The 15,679-nt window shown below is 41.1% G+C and overlaps 1 protein-coding gene across 1 annotated transcript in view; it reads right to left on the bottom strand.

Moving 5' to 3' along the window:
• OTUD7A (OTU deubiquitinase 7A) overlaps window positions 1-15,679 on the bottom strand; it is a 156,391-nt gene that overhangs the window by 52,883 nt on the left and 87,829 nt on the right. Inside the window, exon 4 of the mRNA XM_035024320.1 lies at window positions 1,521-1,622. Within this exon, the coding sequence (XP_034880211.1) occupies window positions 1,521-1,622 (102 nt within the window). The remainder of the gene's footprint in view (window positions 1-1,520; window positions 1,623-15,679) is intronic.

The following is a 15,679-nucleotide window of genomic DNA, read 5'->3' as shown; positions in this document are numbered from 1 at the left end:
GCAGGAAGGGTCTCCTTGCCCCATAAATGTTTGCTTGCAAGCCTGGCTCTACGATTACTGTCATTTCTGTGGGTGTCCCACAAACCTAGGTTAAGAAGCATTGCTGGTCAGTGTGGCATGGCTCCTTTGAACAGTCAGGTCAAACAGCTAAACCCCATGAAAGGAAAACAAAGTCCCAGGAGGAAGGAACCACCTGGCGATGAGCTCCAGACTCCACTATGGCCTCGCCGGAGCAAGGCTGGCCCACAGGATGCTTTCTCTTCTCAGGCAGACGGGAGCCCCACTACACTCCCTGGGAAAATGCCTGTCTTCAGACCAGACCGCGGTGGCACGTGGCCTGATTTGTGGCTTTGCTCACCGGTAATGGTGCACACTGCAGTTTCTGAAGGACAAAGGCATTTCCCTTTGTACGAGGCTGATGTGTGACAGAGATGAGAGATTTCTTCTTTTATGTCCTTTCCAGGTTTTACACACCAACAAGGTGAAAATGTCCCACAATAGGGAACTAGTTTATACATTATGATGAAATATGACACAACTACCAAAAACATGTTTTTGAAGAACAATAGCATGGGAAATTCATGATAGAATTTTAAGGGGAAAATGCTGGATTCCGCACGGCGAACATTGTGCGGTCATAATTTCACTGGAAGAAAAGGCAAAAGATAATATGCCAAAACATTAAAAGTGGCCATTGCTGGGTGGTGGGATTGTTGATTTTTATTTTCCTACCGTGATGAATGTGAAACACGTTTGCAATGTCAACAAACAGAAATGTGTTCGTTGTGAAATGGAAGGCAAGCAGGGGCGTGGGAGCCTTTGTGTTCCCCACCACCCGTTGCCACGCCTGCAGAATGCAGAATGTTCTGCTTGCTCTGGGGCCCCATTCTCCCCCGAGGCTCTCAGGCCCCCTCCCAGACCCCATGAATTTCGCCTCTGTGGGTTTTAGTCTCACCTCTGTCCACCTCTTGCTGAACAGGCCTCACTACAGGGCCGAAGAGAGGTTTGGGGTCTGGCCCTTGCTCTGGGTCCCAGCATCAACCGTGTTTACCTGGGGAGATGAGTTTGACCAACAAGGAATATTCTTGGTCAAACTCGCCAACTAAGAATATTCTTATCTTAGGGTCCCATCTGTGGAGAGAGACCCTTTATTCTAGGACTCAGGAGGATAGCTGGCTCTGAGGCCTGGGTCCCTGGCACAAATCCTGGGACGTCTTCTTTTAAAATCTTTTCGAGTCCTTCAGATCTCACCTCCTCCAGGAAGTCCTCTACACTATAATCTCTAATTCCCATCCCTGCCGCTCATGATTAGGCCCCTTCTATTATATCAGGTCTTTTCTCATGTGTGCTCTGTGTCCCCACCAAGCCTGTCAGCTGCTTGACCAGAAGGGCTAGATTGCTGGCTACATCCCTTGGGGACTGTTCCATATGAGTGATGTGCATGGCTCTGCTTAACATACATCTGCCCTGAGCAGAACCGGCCTGGGGCGCTGCCACCCTGTCTCTGCTGCGGAGCTTACCCAGGGAGGCTGCGTGTAAAAGGCAGTTCCCGTCCCCTGTAGTGGCCAAAGGAAGAAGCCGTTTACAGCTCGTGCACACAGTGGACCACCAGTTCAGGCGACCTGAAATAGAAACTCACTTTAGAAGAGAATCCCAGAGTAGATCGTTGTTAAGTGTTTCCTAAGTAAGCATAAACATCAGCAGATGATTTTTGAGAGGTTCTAGAGAACTTCAGTGGGAAGGTAGAGCATTATGGCTACTTTTAAATAAAATATAGATTTTTTTTCCCCTCTAAAATAAGAGATGAACAAATCCTCGCATTAATTAGCAAGAGGATTAAGAAACCCAAGGGTGAAGGCTTTTCTCCTTGAATCTGGGACCATTTTACACAAAAAATAAAGTTTATCTTTGTGCAATCTCCTTGAACACAGTTTCCCCTTCTGGAAGTTATTTTTTTGTTTTGCACCATCCTTTTTTGATGCATACATACCTCCGAAAGTATGGTTTATGTTTAATTTAACAGATCAAAATCATTATAGCTACTTAGATATATTCGTGTTAAATCTCATTAACACATCTTGAGACTTCTGCTTCCAGGAAGAGGGAGTAGACATACTTTCCCCTATTCTTGTACTAAGTACAACTAAAAATCCTGGACATCATGTATAAAATAACACAGGAAGACTGAAAAGTGGAGAGAAGAGGCAGACTGACCAGGAAACTTGGGATCTGAGAAACAGCATGGTAGTAGGCTCCCTGGAATTTCTTTTTTGCCCCCAAATCCTAGACCAGGTACTGCAGAAGTTGGGAACCTGGAGACACCAATGGGGGTAGACAAAGGAATCATGCTCTCTCTAGACAGGATATCAGGAAAGGGGCAGCTTAGGAAGATAGACAATAACTGCTCTATTTCAGTGAAATGCCACAGAAGAAATTGTAGCTCATTATCATCGCTGCTGGCAGAGGCCAAGTGGGGAGCCAAAACTTCCAACCTTACCGGGCAGTAATGAGTCACTCACCACCCGCTCCCGCAGTGCCAGATGGTGTCAGAGAAGGCTGAGCACACAGCCGGTACTTCAGCCCTGCTGGGTGGTAAGCTGGACTCCACCCCCTATCAACTGAGAACATATGGGGAGCCTGGCCTTTCCCACCCATCTGGTGGTAAGAAGGTCCCATGCTCCCTCCCAGCAGTACCAAGAAGCCCATTCCTCCACAGGTGTCCAACAGAGCAGAGTGGAGAACCTGTGCCTCCACCCTTATCTGGCAGTTATTACCAATCTAGAATTCCAGACCTCAGATGAACTGAAAGGGAGAATCCATCAGACCTGCAGTAGAGAATACTAAAAGGATTCAGTAAAGAATACTTCAGAGTGCACAAAAGTAATAAAGGGGCTTGAAAGGGCAAGTATGTTGGTAAATGGAAATGGAAATAAATATTGGCTGTTTAAAGCAATATCAGAAATGCCTTTTTGAGGATTAAAGTATATGTAGAAATAAAACACATGATAGCAAAAATAACACAAAACACGGGAATGTGTAATAAATGACATAAATCCAAAGATCCTTACATTGACCAGGAAGTGGTAAAAGTGCCAACTTATGGTAAATTCTAATAGCTCGAAGGTACATTTTGGAAACCGTAGAGTAACCACTAAAAGAATAATAAAAGAATGTATAACTGACAAGATAGTAGAGGAGAAACCAGAATAATAAACATTCTTAAATAATTCAAAAGAATAAGAGAGGAAAAAAGAGACACAATAACACACAAAAAATAAACAGCAAGATAACGGATTTAAACCAAAATATACCAGTATTTATATTAAATGTGAGTGAACTAAATACTTTAATTAAAAGACAGATTGCCAGCCTTGCTTAAAAAAAACAAGTATATGCTGCTGACAGAAGACACCATAAATATAATGACACAGAAATTTAACAGTAACTAGGTAGAGAAAGACACACCATTCAAAAACTAAGCAAAAACAAAGTTGGTGAAGTCCTATCGATATCAGATGAAGGTGAACAGGATAAAGAGGGATACTTCATAATGATAACACAGTGAAGTCAAATGGAATATAACCATTCCATGTCACATGGAATATTTTCCAAAATTGACCACATAATGGGCCATAAAAACGTGTCAACAAATTTCAAAGGATTTGAAATCATTTACACTATGTGCTCTGGCTATACTAAAAATAAGCTAGAAATCAATGAGATAACCAAGAAAAGTAGTCAGCTTGGGCTGCTATAACAAAATACCACAGACTGGGTAGCTTAAACAACAGACATTTATTTCTCACAGTTGTGGAGGCTGGAAGTCCCAAATTGAAGTGCTGGCTGATTTGGTTCCTGGTGAGAACTCTCTTCTAGGTTTGCAGGTGGCCGCCTTCTTGTTGTGTCCTCATATGGTGGACAGTGAGCTCTGTTCTCTTCCTCCTCTTATAAGGACACTAATCCCATCACGGGGCCCCATCCTCACAATTTTATCTAAACTTAATTACCTTTCAAAGGCCCTACCACCAAATACCATCACACTAAGGATCAGAGTGCCCCCATATGGATTTGGAGGGGGACACAAACATTCAAACCATAACAGTACCTTAAGACAGTTTGTTCACTGAATATGGCTGTCCCCAAAAGCAACCATCCCCTCTCAACTGCTTCCTAGGTAATGAGCAAGATGAACAGGACTAGGGGTTATATAGACCTGTTTTGAAAATTCAATTCCTCCCTGGCCATTTCTGACCATGTTGCTTCTTTCTTGTCTGTAATGGCATCCCCAGGCTGGCCTGTTTAGCACACTTTGTGGGTGGTGGTTTAACCAAAAGGGAAACTAGGGGATTAATTATGGTTCGGTTTTATAAAAACGCTTTTGTCCCTTTATGGCTGACCTTCATGGATGAGAGGTCAAGTTGTGATTAGGAAGTGATTGAGAACAAAGGGTAAGTTACAGGCACTGTGGTGGTGGCGTTTGACAATTTTGTGAGGGAAGACAGGAAGCAACAACCCAGCATGTGGGGAAGGAACATCTTAGACCTCAGAACGATCAGGGAGGTGGTACACTGATCACGTTTTATTTCTCAGGACCACCCAGTAGGCTTCCACAAGAAGAAAAATGCTCCCATGGGATCTCCCAAATGCCGCACATGCCTCAAATGTAACAGTATCCTTCTCCTGTGATCCAGAAGTCCCAGGTTTTCTGCCAGCATCCATGAAACCACAAAAGGCAAGTTTATTAGCTTTCAAGCAGAGTAAAATTTTGGACATCTCACAGTTCTTGGCACAAAACAGAGTTTTTCCAGAAGCCTCATAAAATACAAAGTTTATCTGGATGCTAATCTTGCCAGGTAGAGTATTCTTGGTTGTAGGTTTTTTTCCTTTCAGTGCTTTGAATATATCATGCCACTGTATGGTCTTTGTGACATAGATTTTTAATTTGGGGAATGGAATATAATAGCCACCTCTTGGGGCCTTTAACTCTTCGTGGAATTTCAGTCAAACAAGAACGTTTATAATAGATATTTTCAAGAAGTTGTGAAAACATTTAATTGAATTTTTTTTTTTTAAGAAAGAGAATTATACTAATAGGATTGGAAAGTTGGACGGGTATTGCATTATTTACATTCCAGCAAGTCATCTGTCATTATTAAGAATTAATCTTAACAAAGGGTGTTACTGCTTTCTGTAATCAATAATGAAATATGAAGGGCAAGAACTACAGTATTGCTAGAAGTTAAGGCCCTCAAAAGTACATTTAGTTCAGAGTTGGAGAGTTATTGTCTAACAGATTACCACATTAACAAGGCTTAATACAATAAACCGTGTCAGTAATGTGTTTGAACTGGATAACGATCTGCTCTACAGTGCTTTTTGGTTAAGATTCAGTAACTGCATTTTAATAAGTGGTTTTACTAATATAACATAACTGTATCCTTAATTCTAAATGAAAAACATGTATAGAAATTAACACTACAGAATTAAATGGACAAGCCTCTATTATTGATGATGCTAATGCTTATGCTAACAAATTGGCGTATTCTGACCACTTGCAAGTCATCTTATTAAAGCTAAATGAGAAAGACAATTAAGGGCCTTAACTGACTGTGCCCCTGGATCACTGGTCAGAGACATAACTGGAAATAACATGCCATCACTTGGTAACTTCTTTTTTTCTAGGTTGTGAAATAGCAACCCGTCTCACCTGACTTTTTCCAAGGCCTTTTAATAAACCTCCAGGCTGGGAGATATTAAAACTGGGTCACCACAAAATGGAAGAAAAACGACAAGATTCTTGCTTACATGGCATAAGAGAGTAGCTGTAACACCTGAAAGCCCAACACATTTAATGTTAAAGTGGGATGGCCCCATGCATCCTCTGAAGCTGTTCCAAGAGCCAGTGGGTGCAGGGGTATAAATAGAGAAACAGGGGAAGGAATATGCTAATGAGGTGATCTGCATTAATGGGCAGACCCTGTGGTTTCCCCATCCAATAGCTTTCCCCTCCCATCCTTGCTCACAGAACCCTGCTGTGACAAATTCCTTCCCTGCATTCCATGCTCCTTGCCAGGGACCAGTGTTGCTGTGGCCACATCCTGTCCCTTGACCCGTGGGGCAGCTACTGGCAAAGTGTTGTTCATCCTTCAAAAGGGACATAGACAGGGCCTCTCCCTCGCTTCCCTGGATGATGTGCGAGGATGTCACCAGATGCATCTCTAGCCACATTGCACCCTGAATGGAGGCAGCACTGACCTGCTGAAGATAGACAGGCAGAAAGTTGGGTGTACCTGGGTCCTTGAAGACACAGGGAGCTGCCAGCCCTGCCATGAGCGTCCCTGTCCCCAGACTTCCTGTTCTGTGCGGTAATGACGGATTCACAACTGATGGTCCTGCTGGCTGGGTTAGTGTTTCCTGCTCCCTGCGGGGCTGACCATGAATCTCCCAGTTTTGTGTGGGGGTGCATATTCCCATTTTACAGACAAGGAAACAGGCTCGGGGAGTCATGGGGCACTGAATCTTAAAGGGCCCATTTCTCATCTAGGGCAAAATCAGATCCTGAGCAAAGCTGTTCTAATTCAGTTGGACGTGGCTGAGTTTGTTGGCAAGCCGGTTTCAACTTCTGTGAGCTGGTATGATTTCAAAAAATATATTCTTCCATAAGCAGTGGAGCTGAAGCTCAGGTTTGTTAGTCTGAAGTCATAGACCCAGTCTTTCTACTGTGCTTCCTGAGAAACAAGGGTTGCTCACTCTCCCGTTTCTGCTCTTGCTTGTTTCTCTCATTCTGTTTTTACGGTGAAAATTTTGAAGAGTGCTGAGGGCAGTACACCCATCACGCAGAACCAGGCCCCTTGCAGACCCTCTGTCATATTTGCTTCAGCTTGTTCGTTTTGATGTAAAAGAAGAAAAAACTAAAGATCAAGTTGAAGTTCCCTTGATGTGTTTCCCCAGTTTTCATTCTCATTCCTCCCTCCCCATCAGTACCACTACGTGAATTTGGTGACCTTTACATTATATAACATAAAAACAGGTAAATTCAAGGTTGAAAAATGTGTGTCATGCATGAGGCTTCTTCCTCTGCCTCTGATGTCCACCTCAAAACCATGTTATTTCCTTCTTTTTTCATATTCCTTCCTCCCTCTTTCCCTTAGTTTCATCCCCCTATGCTTCTGTCTTCCCCCACCCAGCACCACTCTTTGGCATTGCCAGTGTTCAGGCAGAGTAGACTCGTCCCCTTTCTTTCCCACAGGGCACACAGATCAGAGAGTCCATTGTTCTGACCTCTCCTTGACCCAGCCACTCTTCCAGGAACTGGAAGAGTAAGCCAGCATCATATGGCCCCTAGGGAGAGGTAGTGGCGAATGAATCCCGTTGGGGTCATTCAAGAATGGGATATGAGATAATAGGCTGGGACCCTTGAAAAAATTATCATGAAAAGCAAAAGAAAAGATAGGGGGATGTTCTTTAAAAGAGGTAAAAAAAAAAAAAGATATAAACAAATGCAATGCAGAAACTTTGATTGGGTTTTGGAATGAAAAAAAAATTTAAATGAGATTTTGGGGCTAACTGGGAAAATGTGAATATGGGCTCTAGATCAGGTAGCATATGTTATTTTTCTTAGGAGTGGCAATGTTCCGGTTTCATAGGAGAATTTTAAGATACACATTTGTAATACACATTCAAATGGTTCAGAAAAAAGTTATGCTTATATAAAAAAGAGATAAAGCAAATGTGACCTAACTCTGAAAATTGGTGACTCTTGCTGCAAGGAATATAGGTACTAATCTTTTAACTTTCCTGTAGATTTAAAAATGTTAAAAACAAAAAGAATGCCATGTGGATTTGTTTCAGTTTTACACTTGTAAATGGAGATACTTTGTTCTGGTGCCAAAGACAATATCTATGTAAATTAACTCATTTGTCTTGATTTAGTTTTAAAAAAATTGGTTGAATTCAGTTAAACACACTTTGGGGGAATCTAATTGGTACAGTTACTAGTTCCACTAAATTTTTCTCCTCTTCAATAGATGAGTTGGAATTTTTACAGTTTGGTTATAATTTTCAAATTTTTCAGAGGCACAGAGCCCTGAAGCTTACAGGTGATTTCTCTGATGTGTCTCAGGTCAATCCCCTTTTGCATCCATGCAGATAGCATTAATAAATCATCATCCTTTTCAGGGCAGACATGCTAATCAATCATTAGAAACAGAAGACCTGCTCATTCCTTTCAGTTCAGAGCTATGTGCAATAATGACCAAGTGTTTCACATTGACAACGGGGACATAATGAATTATTCACCCATAAAGCAGGCTTTGGAAAACCTACTCTTGCAGATCTGAGGCCAGAGAATGAGATACTCAGGGGCTCAGAGAGGTTGCCAGCAGAGTGGTTAAGCAGAGGGACCTTGGAACTAGATTTTCTGAGCTCAAATCTCAGTTCCACTACTTCTTAGCAGTGGGACCTTGGACAAGTTACTTTGCCTCTCTAATGTCTCAGTCCCCTCTTTTGAAAAATGGGGATAATAATAGTATTGATCTAGTAGAATTTTTATGAACAATATGTTATTCACTATTTGGGAAGCACTTAAAACAGGGCTTGGCATATAGAAAGTACCATATACATGTTTTTATCAAAACAGGTTCAAAACCCTGGGTTAAAGCAAGGAAGGTATTTATGCATAAACTAATGAGTGAATAAATAAACCACACCCTTTGGATTAAAAAGTACCTTCACATACTGAGGCCCTTTTGGGGATAAGCATAGTTGCTTTTGCATTCATGGAGGAGAGGTCTAAGGGAGGCTCTTTCCACTCAGACCGCGCAGAGCTGCTCAATGAGGTTAACTGGGGCACACTGAGGTGAGCATAGGAAACAAGAGGAACTATTTAGGAGCTTGTATAGCAATGGGCCTTGCAGCAATACTTTTATTGAATTTATAGAAGTGATGAGGGAGCAAAAGGCAAGCTGAGGGCAAAGCACAACCTCCCCACCCCCGAGGTGGGATATATGTGACATTCCTCAGGCACTCCTGACTGCCCAAGAACAAAGGAAAAGGAAAAACAAATGGTTAACTGATAGAGATCACAGCCAAGCAGGACATGAGTCTCATCAGTTTGCAACTGTCTTAATGATCTATAAGAGAAAAAGCAATCTCCAGAATTTCCTAGAGACTCAATTTCCTGGAGTCCTAACATCATCCTCCCCTCTATAGGATAGAAAATCTTATACAATCAGTGACTCCTCACAACCCCAGTACAGCCCTTTCTGCCCACACGTCCCCCTCCTATAATAAAAACACCCTTTTTTGCACCAAAAACATCTCAAGTATTCTTTCTTGGCCATTGGTTCCTGAACCCTACTTCAAGCCACATCAGGAGTATTGGTTCAGAGTGAATTGAAAGTTGTAAAAAAGTGGTCCTTCAGTACAGATAGCTTGAGAAGCCTTGTTTAAGGTCCCCAGAAATGCAAATTACACCCCTGAATCAAGCAGGTATCTACAAACAGCATCTTAATTTTTTTTTTTATGCCAACATTCACTGTTGAGCTTGTAGTATTAGGAGAAAGAGGCTTTTTAATGTAAAAAAGTTGAGTAAATCTAAGGGAAAAGGAATCACACTAAGAATATAAGAAAAGAGGAGGAGCCAAGCTGTCCTTACAGGTATGGAGTCCAACAGTCCGAAGAAAATGACTCTTCAGGAGCACTGAACTATTTCTTATATCCCTACAATCTCCCGTTGATTTTTATTTTGTTAGTTATTCTCTATTTAATTATACCAGATTTCTTTGCCATACTTAGAAAATCCAATTTGAAATAAGATCTCATGTGCATGTGTGTAGAACAGCAAAGACAGTGGGAGCTGAGGCTTTGTTTTCAGGCACTGGAAGAGAAGTCCCTCCCTGAGACAAGTGGGAGAGACAGATTTAAAGAGAAAAAAGGAATCAGAGAAAATAGTCCTCCTTGTCAACACTCCTTTGAAATGTATATCCAAGTCTGAGATAAAGTGTGGTAAATCCCCAGTGACCAAAAATAAATATGGAATGAAATTAGAAATATGTACCAACCCTGTGTCTCCTGTAGGTGGAGACATTTTGCCTGTTTAATCACTTCACGAGAATCTGAAAAAAGGCTTTGAGATTCTGTGATGTGGGGAATTGGGACCAGGGAACCCTCACCCCACATGAGGTTAGGACCCTCAGAAACTACCTCCTAAGTGCAATGATTAGAAATAATTTTCCCCCTGTCAAAGGAAGTTGAGAGGGAAATGTGTCTCTTCTAGACTGGGCTTAGCAGAGAAATAAAAACAAACAAACACAAAAACCAAAACCAACCAAACAAAGAAACATAAAAGCCAACTTCTTCCAGACATGTTGTGGCTATTGACTTGGCTCTTATTTAAGCTAAAACTGATTTGTGGCTTGAATGCCTAAGCAAAGAAATTAACATAAAGATTGTTTATAGGATGGTAATGTCTTTTGGGAATCTGGCATAAACAAAGAAACAAATATATCACTCAACATAGTTGACAACACCCTCAACTCAGACCACCAGATTCCCACGGATAATATCCTGCTCACAACCTCAAATTACAAGGCCAACAGGAAGGCAGCCATCTTGAGAAAGACTTATAGACACAAAATTATAGATATCTACAAACTTGAAGCTAAAAACGGTCAGCCAGAGACTACAAACAAATATGCTTAAAATGTTGAAAAGACACAAAGGAAGGAAACAAACATTTCTGAAGAATAAGAGACAGATTTGGAAAACAGAAATAGGACTTTAAAATGAAAGGGGATAATATGTAAGACTGTTGAATCACAGACCTGTACCTCTGAAACAAGTAATACATTATATGTTAAAGAAAAAAAAAAAGAAGATAGTAGGAAGGGAGAAACGAAGGGGGGGAAATCGGTGGGGGAGACAAACCATGTGGGACTATGGACTCTGAGAAAAAAACTGAGGGTTCTAGAGGGGAGGGGGGTGGGGAGATGGGTTAGCCTGGTGATGGGTATTAAAGAGGACACGTTCTGCATGGAGCACTGGGTGTTATATGCAAACAATGAATCATGGAACACTACCTCAAAAACTAATGATGTAATGTATGGTGATTAACATAACATAATAAAATAAAATTTAAAAAACAAAAAAAATGAAAGGGGATAATAGAAATAAAAAAACACAATCAATTTTATATCGAATTAGACAATGTTGAAGAAAAAATATATATATGAAGATAAATCAGAATAAATTATCCAGAATGCAACTAAGAGGAGGGGAAAAAAAAGAGAGAATATGAACAACAGGCTAGGAGACATGAAGAATATACTGAAAAGCTCTAACACTGTCTAACTGAAATGCAGAGGCAATACTGAAGAGATCCTGACTAAGGAATTTTTTGGAAGATCTACAGAGATAAAATTCACAGATTTAATAAGTCAAAGACATCCCAAACAAGAAAAATGAAATTAGTTCATTCATTGACATATCCTAGTGAAAGTGCAGAATATAAGACAGAGAAAATATCTTGAAGTAGAATAAAAAAGTTATCTTGAAAGGAGTAGCAGACTGACAGCTGATGTTTCAAAAGAAACAATGGAAAACAAACCAATGCAATAATACCTTCAATGTGCTCCATGAAAATAACTGGCAACTTCTGTCCAGCAAAAATGTTTTCCAAAAATGGGGGTAAAAGAAAAACATTTTAAGACTCAAAAAAGTGGAGAAAGTAAAACCAGCAGTCACCCAAGGAAATTCTAAAGGATGAACTTCAAACAGAAGGAAGAGCTAATACACATGAAGAAATGAAGAGAAACAAAAATGGTAAATATATGGGTAAGTCTAAATGAACACTGTATAAAACAATAATAATAATGTCTGATGAGATTAAAAGTATAGAATTAAAATAAATGATAACTTATAAATCAGGAAAAGGGGGTATGTGAATAAAATTAAACTAGTCTAAGTTCCCTGTTTTGTCTGGGTATAGGTTAAGATGTTGATGAATCTGGGGTGCCTGGGTGGCTCAGTCATTAAGCATCTGCCTTTGGCTCAGGTCATGATCCCAGGGTCCTGGGATCAAGCCCCACATCAGGCTCCCTGCTCCACGGGAAGCCTGCTTCTCCCTCTCCCACTCCCCCTGCTTATGTTTCCTCTCTCACTGTATCTCTCTCTGTCAAATAAATAAAATCTTAAAAAAAAAAAAGATGTTGATGAATCTGATATGTAATTCATATGTATGTTTTATGAATTAGGGTAACCTCTCAATAATAGAAAAAGGAAAAGAATGAAATGATTAAAAAATTTTCCATGCAACAAAAAGAGGGCTTATAAGGGGAGGAAAAAACCTCACATAAAAAAGGGACAAAAAGGGGAGCCTGGGTGGCTCAGATGGTTAAGCGTCTGCCTTCAGCTCAGGTCATGATCCCAGGGTCCTGGGATCAAGCCCCACATCGGGCTCCTGGCTCAGCGAGGAGCCTGCTTCTCCCTCTCCCTCTGCCTCTCTCCCTGCTCATGCTTTCTCTCTCTCTCTCTCTCTGTATCTCTGTGTCTCAAATGAATAAATAAACTCTTTAAACAAAAAAGGGACAAAGAGTAGTTACATTAAAAATAAATGCATGGGTTAAAGACAAAAGTTGTTAAAGTGATTTTAAGAATAAATCGACTACATACTGTTTACAAAAGATACATCTAAAACATGGGAATACAAAAGTACTAAAAGTAAAAGTATGGCAAATTGTGCATCAGGTCAATTTTAACCTAAAGAAAGCTAGGGTAACAGATAAAACAAACCGAAAGGCAAGAAAACATTACTAGAATTAAATAGGCTCTCTTCATAATGTTTAGCAGCTCAGTTCATGAGGAAGACATAACTTTAGTTGCTGTAGCTAATAACACAGACTTTACTGGATTTGAAAATCCATAAGAGTAAGAAGAGATATGAACAAATGCACAATCACAATGGGAAATATCCATGCATCTCTCAGTAATTAAGAGATCCAGTAAAACATAAATAATATATAGACTTGAAAAACACAATAAATGACCAAATGTACATATATAAAGTAATGCAGCCCATAATAGAAGACTATGTTATTTTCAAGCAGACATAGAACATTAAAAAGACAAGAAGATTATATTCTGGTCCATAAAGCAAAAAGTCTCAACAAAGCCTCAACAAATTTCAAGTCATATAGATCATGCACTCTGACTATAAAGCAATTAAGGAAGAAATCAGTAATACAAAAGTAACTAGAGGGGGCAGAGCAAGATGGCAGAGGAGTAGGAGACCTGGATTTCATCTGGTCTCAGGAATTCAGCTGGATTGGGATCAAACCATTCTGAACACCTACAAACTCAACAGGAGATCAAAGAAAAGAAGAGCAACAACTCTCTGAACAGAAAAGCAACCACTTTCTGGAAGGTAGGACGTGCGGAGAAGTGAATCTGAGGCGATATTTGGGAGGATAGATGGTGGGGGAGGAGGCCTCCATCAGCCGCTTCTGGCAAGTGATAGAGCCGCCGAGCACAAAATCGGGACTTTTAGAAGTTGGCTCTGCTGAGGGACGTCACTCTGGTGGCTAAGCGGGGGGGAACCCTCGCTGGGACAGTGTGGTCTCAGGACCCTCGGGGTCACAGAAAGACCGGGGGTGCCTGAGTGTGGCAGAGCTCCCAGGTATCAGAGCGGGGAAGCCGGCTGCAGAGACGGAGCCAAGGCGCGGGCTCTCAGCTCGGGGTTGTCATAAACCGTGATCCATGGCACAGCTGGGCCACTGCTCCTCCAGCAGGGACCCAACAAGTGGCAGATCTGGGGAGACTCACCTTTCTCCCCTGGGAGGAGCAGCGCGGGAGTGCACCACAGGGATCTGTGGGGTTTGGAGACCACCAGGGGTCGGATGCCAGAGATAGAAACGCGCGGTCACAGGCCGGGTGAGCACGGAGTGCGGCCGGAGGCCGGGGAGACGGGAGTGACTGACGGCTTTTCTCTGGGGGCTCACTGAAGAGCGGGGCCCCGAGTTCTCGGCTTCCCCAGGGCGGAGATTGGGAGGCCGCCATTTTCACTCTCCGCCTCCAAAGCTGTACGGAAAGCTCGCAGGGAACAAAAGTCCCGGAGAGCAAACCCGAGCAGATTACATAGCCAGGAGGGGGCAAGGGCCGGGCAATTCCGCCTCCGGCAGAGACATTTGAGAACCACGGCAACAGGCCCCTCCCCCAGAAGATCAGCGAGAACAGCCAGCCAAGACCAAGTTTACCGATCAATGAGAACGGCAGAACTCCAGCGCTAGGGGACTACTGCACATAGAATTCACGGCTTTTTTACGATGATTCTTTAGTCTTTTAAAGTTAATTTTTTTAACTGTCTTTTTTTTTTTTTTGAGTTTTTCTTTTTCCCTTTTTCAACCAACATCTTATCAATCCCTTTTTTAAAAAACATTTTTATTTTGCATTTTTAGAGTCATATTCTATCCCTTCATAGTAGTTACCCTTATTTTTGGAATATATACATAAGTTGTTCTCTCTTTAAAATTTTGGGATACAGTTTCTTCTAACAGACCAAAATATACCCCAAATCTCTAGTGTATGGCTTTGTTCTAGTCTCCTGCCTGATCACATTCTCTCCCCTTTTTTTCTTGAAATCCTCTTCTTTCTTTTTTCAACCAACTCCTTATCTTATCAATTCCTTTTATAAAATCTTTTATAATTTTCATCTTTATAGTCATATTCCATCCCTTCATCATATTAACCCTTATTTTTCTACATATATAAGTTTTTCTTTCTTTAAAATTTTGGGAGGCACTTTCTTCTAACAGACCAAAATATGCCCCAAATCTAGTGTGTGGCACTGATCTATGCACCAGCCTGATCATATTTGATCATGTTCTGTTTTGTTTTGTTTTGTTTTTGTTTGTTTGTTTTTATCTTTTTCTTTCTTTCCCTTTCTTTTCCCCTGGTTTCAGGTCTTTTCTGATTTCTTTAGTGAATATTTTCTGGGGACATTGGTACTCTGTTAGCATTTTGTTCTCTCATTCATCTATTCACCTCTGCCAAAATAACAAGATGGAAAAAGTCACCTCAAAAAAAAAGAAAAAGAGGCAGTACTGACTGCCAGGGACCTAATCAATACAGACATTAGTAAGATGTTGGAACTAGAGTTCAGAATGATGATTTCAAAGATACTAGCTGGGCTTGAAAAAAGCATGGAAGTTATTAGAGAAATCCTTTCTGGAGAAATAAAAGAACTAAAATCTAACCAAGTCGAAATCAAAAAGGCTATTAATGAGGTGCGATCCAAAATGGGGGCACTAACTGCTAGGATAAATGAGGCAGAAGAGAGAATTAGTGATGTAGAAGACCAAATGATGGAAAATAAAGAAGCTGAGAAAAAGAGAGATAAACAACTACTGGATCACGAGGGCAGAATTTGAGAGATAAGTGATACCATAAGAAGAAACAACATTAGAATAATTGGGATCCCAGAAGAAGAAGAAAGAGAGAGAGGGGCAGAAGGTATATTGGAGCAAATTATAGCAGAGAACTTCCCTAATTTGGGGAAGGAAACAGGCATCAAAATCCAGGAGGCACAGAGAACCCCTCTCAAAATCAATAAAAATAGGTCAACACCCTGACATCTAATAGTAAAACTTATGGGTCTCAGAGACAAAGAGAAAATCCTGAAAGCAGC

This window comes from Mirounga leonina, unplaced genomic scaffold, assembly GCF_011800145.1.
Source record: "Mirounga leonina isolate KUSES-001 unplaced genomic scaffold, KU_Mleo_1.0 Mir_178, whole genome shotgun sequence".
Lineage (NCBI taxonomy): Eukaryota > Metazoa > Chordata > Mammalia > Carnivora > Phocidae > Mirounga > Mirounga leonina.
The sequence above is the reverse complement of the archived record's forward strand: the minus strand, read 5'-3'. Positions and strand labels throughout refer to the sequence as shown.